Genomic DNA, 14,501 nt, shown 5'->3' with positions numbered 1-14,501 from the left:
GCTGGCAAACTCCCTCTGTGTTTCTCTGACAGGCTTTACTGTGGGTCTGTCCCCTATATGCCCAGTGTGTCTGTGGGTGTCGGTACATGTGTGTCGGCATGTCTGAGGCTGAGTGCTCTTCTCAGGAGGAGGCTGGAGTAGGGACAGAAACGGCTGTGGGAGTGACCATGTCGGCACCGCCGACTCCTGATTGGGTGAATGTTTTGAGTGCTTTGAATGCAAATGTGGCTCAGATTAATAAAAGATTGGATAAGTCTGAGTCTCAGAACCAGGCATGGAAAAATCCGTGGAGGATGTGTTGTCACAGGTCAAGACCCCCTCGGGGTCACAAAAGCGTTCATTTACCCAGATAGCAGATACAGATACCGACACGGAATCTGACTCCAGTGTCGACTATAGTGATGCTAGATTAAATCCTAAACTGGCTAAGAGCCTTCAGTACATGATTGTGGCGATAAAAGACGTGTTACATATCACGGAGGATCCTGCTGTTCCTGATACTAGGGTCTGTATGTTTAAAGAAAAGAAACCTGAGGTAACGTTTCCTCCCTCTCATGAACTGAACGCACTTTTTGAAAAGGTTTGGGAAAATCCTGACAAGAAGTTTCAGATTCCCAAGAGAATTCCGGTGGCGTATCCGTTCCCCTCTGGGGATAGGGAAAAGTGGGAGTCACCCCCCACTGTAGACAAGGCTCTGTCACGTCTATCCAAAAAGGTGGCGCTTCCGTCCCCTGTCACGGCAGCCCTAAAGAAACGCGGATCGTAAGCAGGAAAATACAATGAAATCCATTTATGTCACTACAGGTACGCTACTCAGACCTGCCGTTGCTTCGGCGTGGGTGAGTAGCGCTATTGAAAAGTGGGCAGATAACTTGTCATCTGAGATAGATACCCTGGATAGGGATAGCATTCTTTTGACACTGGGTTATATCAGGGACGCTGCAGCCTACCTAATGGAAGCTGCGAGAGACATTGGCCTTTTGGGATCAAGGGCCAATGCCATGGCAGTCTCAGCCAGAAGAGCATTGTGGATTCATCAATGGAATGCTGATGCTGACTCTAAGAAGGCTATGGAGTCTCTGCCGTATAAAGGTGTGTCTTGTTTGGTGACGGCCTCGCTGACCTGGTATCTACGGCTACCGCGGGTAAGTCATTATTTTTACCTAATGTTCCTGCACAACAAAAGAAAATGCACCACTATCAGATGCAGTCCTTTCGGCCCAATAAATACAAAAAAGCATGAGGGTCTTCCTTCCTTGCTTTTAGAGGAAGGGGAAAGGGAAAAAGGTCACCGGCTGTGGCAGGTTCCCAGGAGTCCTCTCCGGCTTCTGCCAAATCCACCGCATGACGCTGGGACTCCTCTGCGGGAGACCGCACCGGTGGGGGCACGTCTCCAACTCTTCGTCTGGGTGTTAGAAATAGTGTCCCAAGGGTACAAACTGGAGTTTCAAGACGTTCCCCCTCTGCGATTTTTCAAATCAGCCTTACCAGTTTCTCTTCCGGACAGGGAGGTAGTATGCGATGCGATACAAAAGCTGTGTCAAAATCAAGTCATTGTCAAGGTGCCCCCGTCACAACAGGGAGAAGGTTTTTATTCGAGCCTCTTCGTGGTCCCGAAGCCGGACGGCTCGTTCAGACCAATTCTGAACCTAAAATCCCTCAATTTCTATCTGAAAAAATTCAAATTCAAGGTGGAATCTCTCCGGAGCAGTGATCTCCAGTCTGGAGGAAGGGGATTTTATGGTGTCGGTCGACATGAAGGATGCCTACTTACACGTCCCCATATATCCTCCGCATCAGGTTTATCGGAGGTTTGCGATTCAGGATTGTCATTACCAATTTCAGACGTTGCCGTTTGGTCTATCCACGGCTCCGAGGATTTTCACCAAAGTTATGGCGGAAATTATGGTTCTCCTGCGCAAGCATGGAGTCACAATTATCCCGTACTTGGACGATCTGCTGATAAAGGCGAGATCCAGGGACAGATTACTGCAGAACATTACGATTTCCCTGACAGTTCTGCAACAACATGGTTGGCTCCTGAACTTGCCAAAGTCACAGTTGAGTCCGACGAAACGACTGTCGGTTTTGGGAATGATTCTGGACACAGAATTACAGAGAGTTTTTCTTCCAGAGGAGAAGGCTCTGGAAATTCAGAGTCTGGTCAAACAAATTCTGAAGCCAACGAGAGTGTCGATCCATCAATGCACTCGATTGCTGGGGAAGATGGTGGCGGCCTACAAGGCCATTCCATTTGGCAGATTCCATGCCAGAGTGTTTCAGTGGGATCTGTTGGACAAGTGGTCCGGGTCCCATCTGCGCATGCACCGACAGATAATCCTGTCGTCCAAGACCAGAATCTCACTCCTGTGGTGGCTGCACAGCTCTCACCTCCTAGAGGGACGCAGGTCCGGGATCCAGGACTGGATCCTGGTGACCACGGTTGCGAGCCTCCAAGGCTGGGGTGCAGTCACACAGGGGGAAAATTTCCAGGGAAAATGGTCAAGCCAGGAAGCATGTCTACACATAAACACATAAACATTCTGTAATTAAGGGCCATTTACAACGGCCTCCTGCAAGCGGAACATCTTCTTCACGATCTGCCCGTCTTGATTCAGTCGGACAACTTAGCAGTGGCGTACATAAACCGCCAGGGCAAAACAAAGAGCAGAGCGGCAATGGCAGAGACCACAAAAGTTTTCCGCTGGGCAGAAAGGCATGTAAGCGCTCTGTCAGCGGTCTTCATTCCGGGTGTGGACAACTGGGAAGCAGACTTCCTCAGCAGACACGATCTCCATCCGGGAGAGTGGGGTCTGCATCAAGAGATCTTTGCAGAAGTGACAAGTCGTTGGGGAATTCCTCAAATAGGCATGATGGCGTCTCGCCTCAACAAGAAACTTCCGAGATATTGTTCCAGGTCGAGGGACCCTCAAGCAATAGCGGTGGACGCAGTGGCGGTTCTTGCCACGGGCAAGTGGTACTTTTGCCCGGGGCGCCGCCTTCCGGAGGGCGCCGCACCAGGGCAAGATCCGCCACTGTGCCCCCCGCAGTGCCCTGCTGTGCCCCCCCCCCGCTTTGAAGGGAACCAGACGCGTAGCGTCTAGTTTCCCTTCATTGAGAGGACTTTAGTTGTGTGGTGCGCGATGACATCATCGCGCACCGCACAGCAAACGTCTAGTTTCCCTTCATGTAGAGGACCTTTGCTGTGCGATGCGCGATGACGTCATCGCGCACCGCACAGCACAGTGGCACAGACACTAGAGGTCATAATTGACCTCTAGTGTCTATGCTGTTCTATGGGAGAGACGTAATAACGTCTCTCCCATAGATCGAAGAGAGGAGAAGAGCGGCGCCGCCGGCGGATGGGGGTCTGCAGCGGTCTGGATCAGGAACGGGGATGGTAAGTATACTTTTTTTAATTTATTTTTTTCTTTCAGCGTCGTGGCCACGCCCCCATTCGAAGCCACGCCCCCATATTTTGCCCGGGGCGCCACAAGACTAAGAACCGGCCCTGGGTGGACGCACTGGTGACACCGTGGGTGTTTCAGTCGGTATATATGTGTTCCCTCCGATCCCACTCATTCCAAAAGTGATAAAGATCATAAGAAGAACAAGGGTTCATGCAATCCTCATTGTTCCAGACTGGCCAAGGAGGGCCTGGTATCCAGATCTTCAGGAATTGCTCATAGGAGATCCCTGGCCTCTTCCTCTACGAGAGGATCAGTTACAGCAGGGGCCGTGCGTGTACCAGGACTTGGAGAAAATATGTGTCTTGGTGTGAATCCAAGAAGGCTCCTACGGAAGAATTTCAGCTGGGCCGTTTTCTCCATTTTCTGCAAGCAGGTGTGGATGCGGGCCTAAAGTTAGGCTCAATTAAAGTACAAATTTCAGCCTTATCAATTTTCTTTCAAAGAGAATTGGCCTCTCTTCCGGAAGTTCAGACTTTCGTGAAAGGTGTGCTGCACATCCAACCTCCCTTTGTACCCCCGATGGCACCATGGGATCTTAACGTGGTGTTGCAGTTCCTGCAATCTCATTGGTTTGAACCTTTACGTAAGGTAGAGTTGAAATTCGTCACTTGGAAAGTAATCATGCTGTTGGCCTTGGCCTCTGCAAGGCGGATGTCTGAATTGGCTGCTTTTCTGCCAAAAGTGGTGTCATCGTTTCACGTAAACCAAATTATTGTGGTGCCAGTGGCTACTGACGCCTTAGTGGAATCGAAGTCTCTAGATGTGGTCAGAGCTTTGAAAATGTATGTAGCCAGAACGGCTCAGATTAGGAAAACGGAGGCTCTGTTTGTCCTGTATGATCCCAACAAGATTGGGGCTCCTGCTTCCAAGCAGACTATTGCACACTGGATCTGTAATACGATTCAGCAAGCTCATTCTATGGCTGGATTGCCGTTACCGAAATTGGTGAAGGCCTATTCTACCAGAAAGGTGGGCTCATCCTGTGCGGCTGCCCAGGGGGTCTCGGCATTACAGCTTTGCCGAGCAGCTACTTGGTCGGGTTCAAACACTTTTGCAAAGTTTTACAAGTTTGATACCCTAGCTAAGGAGGACCTCTTGTTTGGTCAATCGGTGCTGCAGAGTAATCCGCACTCTCCCGCCCGTTCTTGAGCTTTGGTATAAACCCCATGGTTCTTGAAGTGACTCAGCATCCTCTAGGACATATGAGAAAATAGTATTTTAATACCTACCGGTAAATCCTTTTCTCTTAGTCCGTAGAGGATGCTGGGCGCCCGTCCCAATGCGGACTCTATCTGCAGTTATTAGTTATGTTTACACACAGGTTGTGTTTCTGTTATATTCAGCCTGTTACTGACATTGTTCATGCCGTTGACTGGAGTTCTGTTAATTGCCATGTTGTACGGCGTGTTTGTGATGTGAGCTGGTATGTATCTCACCTTAGTTTAACAATAAATCCTTTTCCTCTAAATGTCCGTCTCCCTGGGCACAGTTTCTATAACTGGAGTCTGGAGGAGGGGCATAGAGGGAGGAGCCAGTTCACACCCCTTCAAAGTCTTAAAGTGCCCATGTCTCCTGCGGATCCCGTCTATACCCCATGGTTCTTGAAGTGTCTCCAGCATCCTCTACGAGAAAAGGATTTACCGGTAGGTATTAAAATCCTATTATACACACATTTTTTCCTTCTCTATCCTACAGTACATTCAGTAAATTGCTACCACCATTGCGGTACAGTTTTGAATGCAAGCAATGTTTGGACAATAGGTGTTTTCTTGTATCATAGAAAATGGATCTAGACATCTGTAATATTTGCCTGATGTAGTATAATCCTCCAGGTTGCAATTTTTCCTATTTATAATATTGCAGTATTTTGTTTCAAATATCGGTATTGGGTTTGTTCCCAAGTGTCTGGGGAATGTGAGCAACTATATTTCTCCCTACTATAATTTCTGTGCAATTTACACTTTTTCTATATACGTGCAGTGATACATAATCACATTCTACACCTCATCATATATTGTCACATTTACACTTCATCATTAACACAGTGATCATTAAGTATAACATATATCCCAGTGGGAAACTATTATTTTGCAGTAGAATATTCAAAATAAAGCTTGAATTGCAAGTGCCTTTTACATGTACTGCTGTAGGCGAGTGGTATAAAACGTACCTTTGCTTCCAAGATTTTGATAAGGTGATCCAGAGCTTGGTTGTCTTTTAGAGCTAACCTGCACTCTGCCTCGCAGCTGATACTGCACAGGGCTTTCAGAGACAGCAGCTGAATGAGAGGATAATCTGACGTCAGCAGCTCCAACAAAGCAGGGACAGCATTGTGCTCACAGATTGCACAGCGACTTTGGAAGTCCTGCATTGGAAGGATAATAAAAATATATGTGGTGTCCTTGGGGTGTCTTTTATATTGGAGAAATAACACAAAAGTAAAAGATACATGACTGTATAGCTCCACATAAACCTATAAAGCTGAATTACCAGAAATGGGTTACACTTGAAGTTAAATTAGATTTCAAATGATTGAGCACATACCAGTATCAGACTGGGGACCTTATTTAGGTTTGTTAGCAAACCAAAAAAGTTAGCAATTGGGCAAAACCATGTTGTACTGCAGGTGGGGCAGATGTAACATGTGCAGAGAGAGTTGGGTGGGGTGTGTTCAAACTGAAATCTAAATTGCAGTGTAGAAATTAAGCAGACAGTATTTACCATGAACAGAAACAATATAACCCACCCAAATATAACTCTCTCTGCACATGTTACATCTGCCCCACCTACAGTACAACATGATTTTGCCCAATTGCTAACTTTTTTGGTTTGCTAACATGAAGGGCCCACCAGGGGAAGGCAGTGGTAGGGGCCCATGCTTAAGGGGCGTGGCCAGCCACCACAGAGGTGGGGCCCTCAAGTTGTGGGGTCCACCAGGGATTTCCCCAGCTTCATTGTGGCATACTTGCCTACCTGACCCTTTCCATGAGGGAGAAAATGCTCTGTTCCTGGACTTTCCTGGTAATGTATGATTGCCATCACCTGTGGTGAAACACCTTTCTTATCAATTACCTAGCTCACCACAGGTGATGGCAATCATACATTACCAGGAAAGTCCAGGAACAGAGCATTTTCTCCCTCATGGAAAGGGTCAGGTAGGCAAGTATGCATTGTGGGCCAGTCCAACCCTGGTACATACTGATGCCCGTGCATGTGCACTAATGCAGTCATTATCCAAACCCAGAAGTAACTGGATTGCATTAGTGATTGCTTTACTTACTACATATTGCAGGGCCTGGCTTTAATCGGAGCCATTGTCCCTGCATGTGTGTAATGGTAAATGCCGGGGCAGCAATCTTTAATCTGTTATTACTGTATTAAGCTATGTTACAAAATTATATCTGTCAGGACCAATTCCAGATAATAAAATATGCCCCTAGGAGTACTGCGTTTGTTTGCCCACATTACTGTACTGCTATAGGATACTGTACCATAAGGCAGCAGTTTGATTGGTACACCAACACATGTTTACCTGTGCCAACAAATAAATGCACTCAACAGAATTCTTCTTAACATCGGGGTCTGGGCTGCCTAACAAGCGGATGAGATTCTCCAGCCCATTCAGTTCAAATATTCTTGCTTTACTTGTGTACTCAACAGCCATGTGAGCCAGGCAGAGCGTAGCAAACTCATGGATGACTACTTCTTCTGCAACAAAACACACACATCGCTGGATCTTGTGTATCATATGCAGTCTGTCAAACAATTATCCTTAGTTTGCTAAATCATTTGTTTATTCATTGTGCTGTAATCCATTCTGAAATCAGTGGCATTTATAGAGATTGTGCATGAACACATCGTCCATACTGTAAATCAGTATCTGTAAATCCCACAAACTCACATTGCAGGTGCCATTGTACCATACTTGCCTACCTGACCCTCTCCATGAGGGAGAAAATAAGAATTTACTCACCGGTAATTCTATTTCTCGTAGTCCGTAGTGGATGCTGGGAACTCCGTAAGGACCATGGGGAATAGACGGGCTCCGCAGGAGACTGGGCACTCCAAATAAAAGATTAGGTACTATCTGGTGTGCACTGGCTCCTCCCTCTATGCCCCTCCTCCAGACCTCAGTTAGGGAAACTGTGCCCGGAAGAGCTGACATTACAAGGAAAGGATTTTTGGAATCCAGGGTAAGACTCATACCAGCCACACCAATCACACCGTACAACTTGTGATAACCTTACCCAGTTAACAGTATGAACAATAACTGAGCATCACTCAACGGATGGCTCATAACAATAACCTTTATTTAAGCAATAACTATATACACGTATTGCAGAAAGTCCGCAATTGGGACGGGCGCCCAGCATCCACTACGGACTACGAGAAATAGAATTACCGGTGAGTAAATTCTTATTTTCTCTGACGTCCTAGTGGATGCTGGGAACTCCGTAAGGACCATGGGGATTATACCAAAGCTCCCAAACGGGCGGGAGAGTGCGGATGACTCTGCAGCACCGAATGAGCAAACAAGAGGTCCTCCTCAGCCAGGGTATCAAACTTGTAGAACTTTGCAAAGGTGTGTGAACCCGACCAAGTAGCCGCTCGGCAAAGCTGTAAAGCCGAGACCCCTCGGGCAGCCGCCCAAGAAGAGCCCACCTTCCTTGTGGAATGGGCTTTTACTGATTTTGGATGCGGCAATCCAGCCGCAGAATGAGCCAGCTGAATCGTGCTACAGATCCAGCGAGCAATAGTTTGCTTTGAAGCAGGAGCACCCAGCTTGTTGGGTGCATACAGGATAAACAGCGAGTCAGTCTTCCTGACTCCAGCCGTTCTAGAAAAATATATTTTCAAAGCCCTGACTACGTCCAGCAACTTGGAGTCCTCCAAGTCCCGAGTAGCCGCAGGCACCACAATAGGTTGGTTCAAATGAAACGATGATACCACCTTTGGGAGAAATTGGGGACGAGTCCGCAATTCTGCCCTGTCCATATGGAAGATCAGATAGGGGCTTTTACATGACAAAGCCGCCAATTCTGACACATGCCTAGCCGATGCTAAGGCCAACAGCATGACCACTTTCCACGCGAGATACTTTAGTTCCACGGTCTTAAGTGGCTCAAACCAGTGGGATTTCAGGAAATCCAACACAACGTTAAGATCCCAAGGTGCCACTGGTGGCACAAAAGGGGGTTGAATATGCAGCACTCCCTTAACAAACGTCTGAACCTCAGGCAGTGAAGCCAGTTCTTTTTGAAAGAAAATGGATAGGGCCGAAATCTGGACCCTTATGGACCCTAATTTTAGACCCATAGACACTCCTGACTGTAGGAAGTGCAGGAATCGACCCAGCTGGAATTCCTCTGTAGGGGCCGTCCTGGCCTCACACCAAGCAACATATTTTCGCCATATACGGTGATAATCCTTTGTGGTCACGTCCTTCCTAGCCTTTATCAGCGTAGGAATAACTTCATCCGGAATGCCTTTTACCGCTAGGATCCAGCGTTCAACAGCCATGCCGTCAAACGCAGCCGCGGTAAGCATTGGAACAGACAGGGCCCTTGTTGCAGCAGGTCCTGTCTGAGAGGCAGAGGCCATGGGTCCTCTGTGCGCATTTCTTGCAGTTCCGGGTACCAATCCGGAACAATGAGTATTGTTCTCATTCCTCTTTTTCTTACAATTCTCAGCACCTTTGGTATGAGAGGAAGAGGAGGAAACACATATACCGACTGGAACACCCACGGTGTCACTAGAGCGTCCACAGCTATCGCCTGAGGGTCCCTTGACCTGGCGCAATATCTTTTTAGCTTTTTGTTGAGGCGGGACGCCATCATGTCCACCTGTGGCAGTTCCCATCGATTTGCAATCTGTGTGAAGACTTCTTGATGAAGTCCCCACTCTCCCGGGTGGAGGTCGTGTCTGCTGAGGAAATCTGCTTCCCAGTTGTCCACTCCCGGAATGAACACTGCTGACAGTGCTTGCACGTGATTCTCCGCCCAACGAAGAATCTTTGTGGCTTCCGCCATTGCCACCCTGCTTCTTGTGCCGCCCTGGCGGTTTACATGGGCGACCGCCGTGATGTTGTCTGACTGAATCAGCACTGGTTGGTCTCGAAGCAGGGGCTCCGCTTGACTCAGGGCGTTGTATATGGCCCTTAGTTCCAGTATATTTATGTGCAGACAAGTCTCCTGACTTGACCACAGCCCTTGGAAGTTTCTTCCCTGAGTGACTGCCCCCCATCCGCGGAGGCTTGCGTCCGTGGTCACCAGGACCCAGTCCTGTATGCCGAACCTGCGGCCCTCGAGAAGATGAGCACTCTGCAGCCACCACAGAAGAGACACCCTGGCCCTGGGGGATAGGGTGATTAACCGATGCATCTGAAGATGTGATCCGGACCATTTGTCCAGTAAGTCCCATTGGAAGGACCTTGTATGGAACCTGCCGAAGGGAATGGCCTTGTATGAGGCCACCCTCCTTCCCAGGACTCGAGTGCAGTGATGCACTGACCCCTGTTTTGGTTTTAATAGATTCCTGACCAGTGTCACGAGCTCCTTAGCTCTCTCTATCGGGAGATAACCCTTTTCTGGTCTGTGTCTAGGATCATGCCTAGGAGAAGCAGATGAGCTGTAAGAACCCACTGCGACTTTGGAATATATAGAATCCAGCCGTGTTGCCGTTACACTTCCAGAGAAAGTGATACGCTGTTCAGCAACTGCTCTCTTGATCTCGCTTTTATGAGGAGATCGTCCAAGTACGTGATAATAGTGACACCTTGCTTCCGCAGGAGCACCATCATTTCCGCCATTACCTTGGTGAACATTCTCAAGGCCGTGGAGAGACCAAACGGCAACCTCTGAAATTGGTAATGACAATCCCGTACCGTAATTCTGAGGTACGCCTGATGAGGTGGATAAATGGGGACCTGAAGGTATGCATCCTTTTTGTTCCGAGTCACCTTTCAGACTTGCAATAACCGCTCTTAGCGATTTCAACGTGAACTTGAACCTTTTCAGGTATATGTTCAGGGATTTTAAATTCAATATGGGTCCCACAGGTTACGGGACTACAACATGGTCGAATAATAACCCCCTCCTTGTTGAAGGAGGGGAACCTTGACCACCGCCTGTTGAAGATACAATTTGTGAATTGCAGTTAACACTGTTTCCCTCTCGTGGGGGGAAGCCGGCAAGGCCGTCGGTGAGGGGGCATCTTCTCAAAATCCAGCTTATATCCCTGAGACACAATATCGATCGCCCAGGGATCTAACAGGGAGTGAACCCACTTGTGGCTGAACTTACGAAGGCGTGCCCCCACCGGGCCTAGCTCCGCCTGTGGAGCCCCAGCGACATGCGGTGGATTTTGTAGAGGCCGGGGAGGACTTCTGTTCCTGGGAACTAGCTGTGTTGTGCAGCTTCTTTCCTCTGCCGCCGCCTCTGGCAAGAAAGGACGCACCTCGGACTTTCTTATTTCTTTATTCGAAAGGCTGCATTTGATAATGTCGTGCTTTCCTAGGCTGTGCAGGAATATAAGGCAAAATATTAGAATTTACCAGCTAAAGCTGCGGAGACCAGGTCCGAGAACCGTTCTCCACACAATCCTCAGCCTTCCATATGCCTCTTAAGTCGGCATCACCTGTCCAGTGCATATTCTACAGGACACGTCAAGCAGAAATCGACATAGCTTTGACTCCAGGACCCAGTATACTCATGTCTCTTTGGGCATGTTTTATATATATATATATATCTATCTTAAGACAGCATCTTCAATATGTATATATCTATATATATACATATATAGATATATATCTATATGCATACTAGGGTCTCAATCTCTGCTGATAAGGTACCTGTCCACGCTGCCACAGCGCTATAAACCCATGCCGACACAATCGCCGGTCTGAGTAGTGTACTAGACTGTGCACGCTATCTGCAGGATCCCTGAGAACAGCTAGTGCTACCGTCTGGACAAACGTGACACCCTAGGGGAAGATTCCCATCACATCCTGGCCCTAGTGGGGAAAGGATACTGTCTGAGAATTCCATGTGGGAAGCTGCAGTTTCTTGTCTGGAGATTCCCGCCCTTTTTCCTCATGAGAGGAGGGAAATTTACCTCAGCTTTCTTCCCCTTAAACATGTGTACCCTTGTGTCAGGGACAAATGAATCATCAGTGATATGCAAATCATCTTTTATTACAATAATCATATATTGAATACTTTTCAGCCATTTTGGCTGTAACTTTGCATTATCGTAGTCGACACTGGAGTCAAACTCTGTGTCAATATCAGTGTGTATTATTTTGGATAGTGATCATTGTGAGACTCTGAAGGTCTCTGCGACATAGGGACAGACATGGGTAGATTTCCTGTCTGTTCTCTAATCTTTTGTGCAATAAATTCACCTCAGCACTTACACATATCCAAACAGGTGTCGGCGTTGTCGACGGAGACACCCTCTCACACACATATTTGCTCTCTCCTCCTCCTTAGGGGAGCCTTTTACCTCAGACATGTCGACACACGCGTACCGACACACCACACACACAGGGGATGCTCTATTTGAAGACAGTTCCCCCACAAGGCCCTTTGGAGAGACAGAGAGAGAGTATGCCAGCACACACCCCAGCGCTATATAACCCAGGGATTACACTACAACTCAGTGTTTACCCAGTAGCTGCTGTATATACAAATTTGCGCCTAAATTTATGTGCCCCCCCCCCCCCCCCCTCTTTTCACCCTTTGTGTATCTGGATACTGCAGGGGAGAGCCTGGGGAGCTTCTTTCCAGCGGAGCTGTGAATAGAAAATGGCGCTGGTGTGCTGAGGAAGAAGGCCCTGCCCCCTCAGCGGCGGGCTTCTGTCCCGCTTTCAGTGTGAAAAAATGGCGGGGGTTTTTACATATATACAGTGCCAGACTGTATATATGTATTTTTATTGCCAAAAGGTACTTCAATTGCTGCCCAGGGCGCCCCCCCCCCCCTCCCCAGCGCCCTGCACCCTACACCCTACAGTGACCGGAGTGTGTAAGTGTGCTGGGAGCAATGGCGCACAGCTGCGGTGCTGTGTGCTACCTTAAATGTAGACAGGAGTCTTCTGCCGCCGATTTCGTCGTCTTCAAGCTTCTGTTCTTCTGGCTCTGCGAGGGGGACGGCGGCGCGGCTCCGGGAACGGACGATCGAGGACAGGTGCCTGTGTTCGAACCCTCTGGAGCTAATGGTGTCCAGTAGCCTAAGAAGCACAAGCTAGCTGCAAGCAGGTAGGTTTGCTTCTCTCCCCTTAGTCGCACGTAGCAGTGAGTCTGTTGCCAGCAGAAGCTCACTGAAAATAAAAAACCTAATAAATACTTTCTTTACTAGTAAGCTCAGGAGAGCCCACTAGGAGCACCCAGCTCTGGCCGGGCACAGATTCTAACTGAGGTCTGGAGGAGGGGCATAGAGGGAGGAGCCAGTGTACACCAGATAGTACCTAATCTTTTCTTTAGAGTGCCCAGTCTCCTGCGGAGCCCGTCTATTCCCCATGGTCCATACGGAGTTCCCAGCATCCACTAGGACGTCAGAGAAAATGCTCTGTTCCTAGACATTCCTGGTAATGTATGATTGCCATCCCCTGTGGTGAGCTAGTTAATTGATAAGAAAGGTGTTTCACCACAGGGGATGGCAATCATACATTACCTGGAAAGTCCAGGAGAAGAGCATTGTCTCCCTCATGGAGAGGGTCAGGTAGTCAAGTATGCATTGTACTTGGACTCTGAATTAGACTAATATTGGCTCCTTGGATTATAATACCGTGCATTGCAATGTGACATTTTATACAGGTGGTATTTTCATAAATATGTCTTACGACTCCGATGTGTGTAGGATGCACTTTGAAACTGTGAACGCACGGATGGATCTCTGTATATGCAGAGCCCCAAACTCTGATCTGGAGCATACTTGCCTACCTGACCCTCTCCATGAGGGAGAAAATGCTCTGTTCCTAGACTTTCCTGGTAATGTATGATTGCCATCACCTGTGGTAAACTAGTTAATTGATAAGAAAGGTGTTTCACCACAGGTGATGGCAATCATACATTACCAGGAAAGTCCAGGAACAGAGCATTTTCTCCCTCATGGAGAGGGTCAGGTAGGCAAGTATGGTCCACATCCCTGATCCACCCAGGCCTTGTCCCCAAACCATAGCTCCCAATGTGACCCTCTCCAGGAGGGACACAATGCTCTGCTCCTGGACTTCCCTCTTAATGTATGATTGCCATCACCTGTGTTGAACAGGTTAATGGATAAGAAAGGTGTTTCACCACAGGTGATGGTAATCATACAGTAAGAGGGAAGTCCATGAGCAGAGCATTGTGTCCCTCCTGGAGAGGGTCCTGTTGAGAGGTATGCCCAAACCACAGCCATAGTAAACAACCAAATCCCTCATCTGCGATAATAACGGCGTCAGCATTCCAAGTAGTGTCGAGATTCAGGAGTCTGTATTTCAACTTCCGGACCCCCGATGCCAGTATCCTGAATGGATCCGATATCTTGAACGGATCCCTAAGGGAACCATTAGCATAAAATCAGGATATGGTGTTCCTATAACTCTATTAGCTCTACAAAAAGTGACGTTTCCTTAACAATGTAATATTTCTGTTATTGGGACTTTTTGTTCAATATAAATAATTTAAATGTTCAATACAGCTATGTTAACCATTAGAATTTACAAATAGCTTACATGCAAGTCCTGTTTTCCAACATTAAGGCTCCTTTTCAGTGGTACATGGAACACCACACCTATACATATTGCACCAACAGTTTATGTAATCCTATAAGTAGCTATTAATTACTGTGAGATTTTTTGAACAGATGGTTGGCTTTGTCAACAAACATTTTGCAGGTTCTACCTTCTGGGGCGAGCCGAGCAATTAGTGAAGGTAGAATATCCAGCTTCTGTATCAGTTTCCTAACATCATCTGTGAAAAATAGGAAGAGTCAAAGGTGGGAAATAATTCTTAACATAATGTATGATGTTAGCTTTAGTTTTATGTTTTATCA

At 47.6% G+C, this 14,501-nt stretch overlaps 1 protein-coding gene across 5 annotated transcripts in view; it reads right to left on the bottom strand.

The window, feature by feature from the left end:
• The window catches only part of ARMC3 (armadillo repeat containing 3), a 287,743-nt gene that overhangs the window by 182,075 nt on the left and 91,167 nt on the right, over nt 1–14,501 (bottom strand). For 4 of the 5 annotated variants that reach the window (XM_063921586.1, XM_063921589.1, XM_063921588.1 and 1 more), the window contains 3 exons: nt 14,351–14,419; nt 7,003–7,178; nt 5,641–5,835 (listed from right to left, as the gene is read on the bottom strand). In XM_063921586.1, coding sequence (XP_063777656.1) covers nt 5,641–5,835; nt 7,003–7,178; nt 14,351–14,419 — 440 coding nt within the window. Of the gene's footprint in view, nt 1–5,640; nt 5,836–6,014; nt 6,225–7,002; nt 7,179–14,350; nt 14,420–14,501 lie in introns of those variants that run through there. The other variant, XM_063921590.1, reaches the window with a different exon arrangement.

Source organism: Pseudophryne corroboree, chromosome 5 (genome assembly GCF_028390025.1).
Source record: "Pseudophryne corroboree isolate aPseCor3 chromosome 5, aPseCor3.hap2, whole genome shotgun sequence".
Taxonomy (NCBI): domain Eukaryota; kingdom Metazoa; phylum Chordata; class Amphibia; order Anura; family Myobatrachidae; genus Pseudophryne; species Pseudophryne corroboree.
Note: the sequence above shows the minus strand (reverse complement) of the source record. Positions and strands in the feature narration are given on the sequence as shown.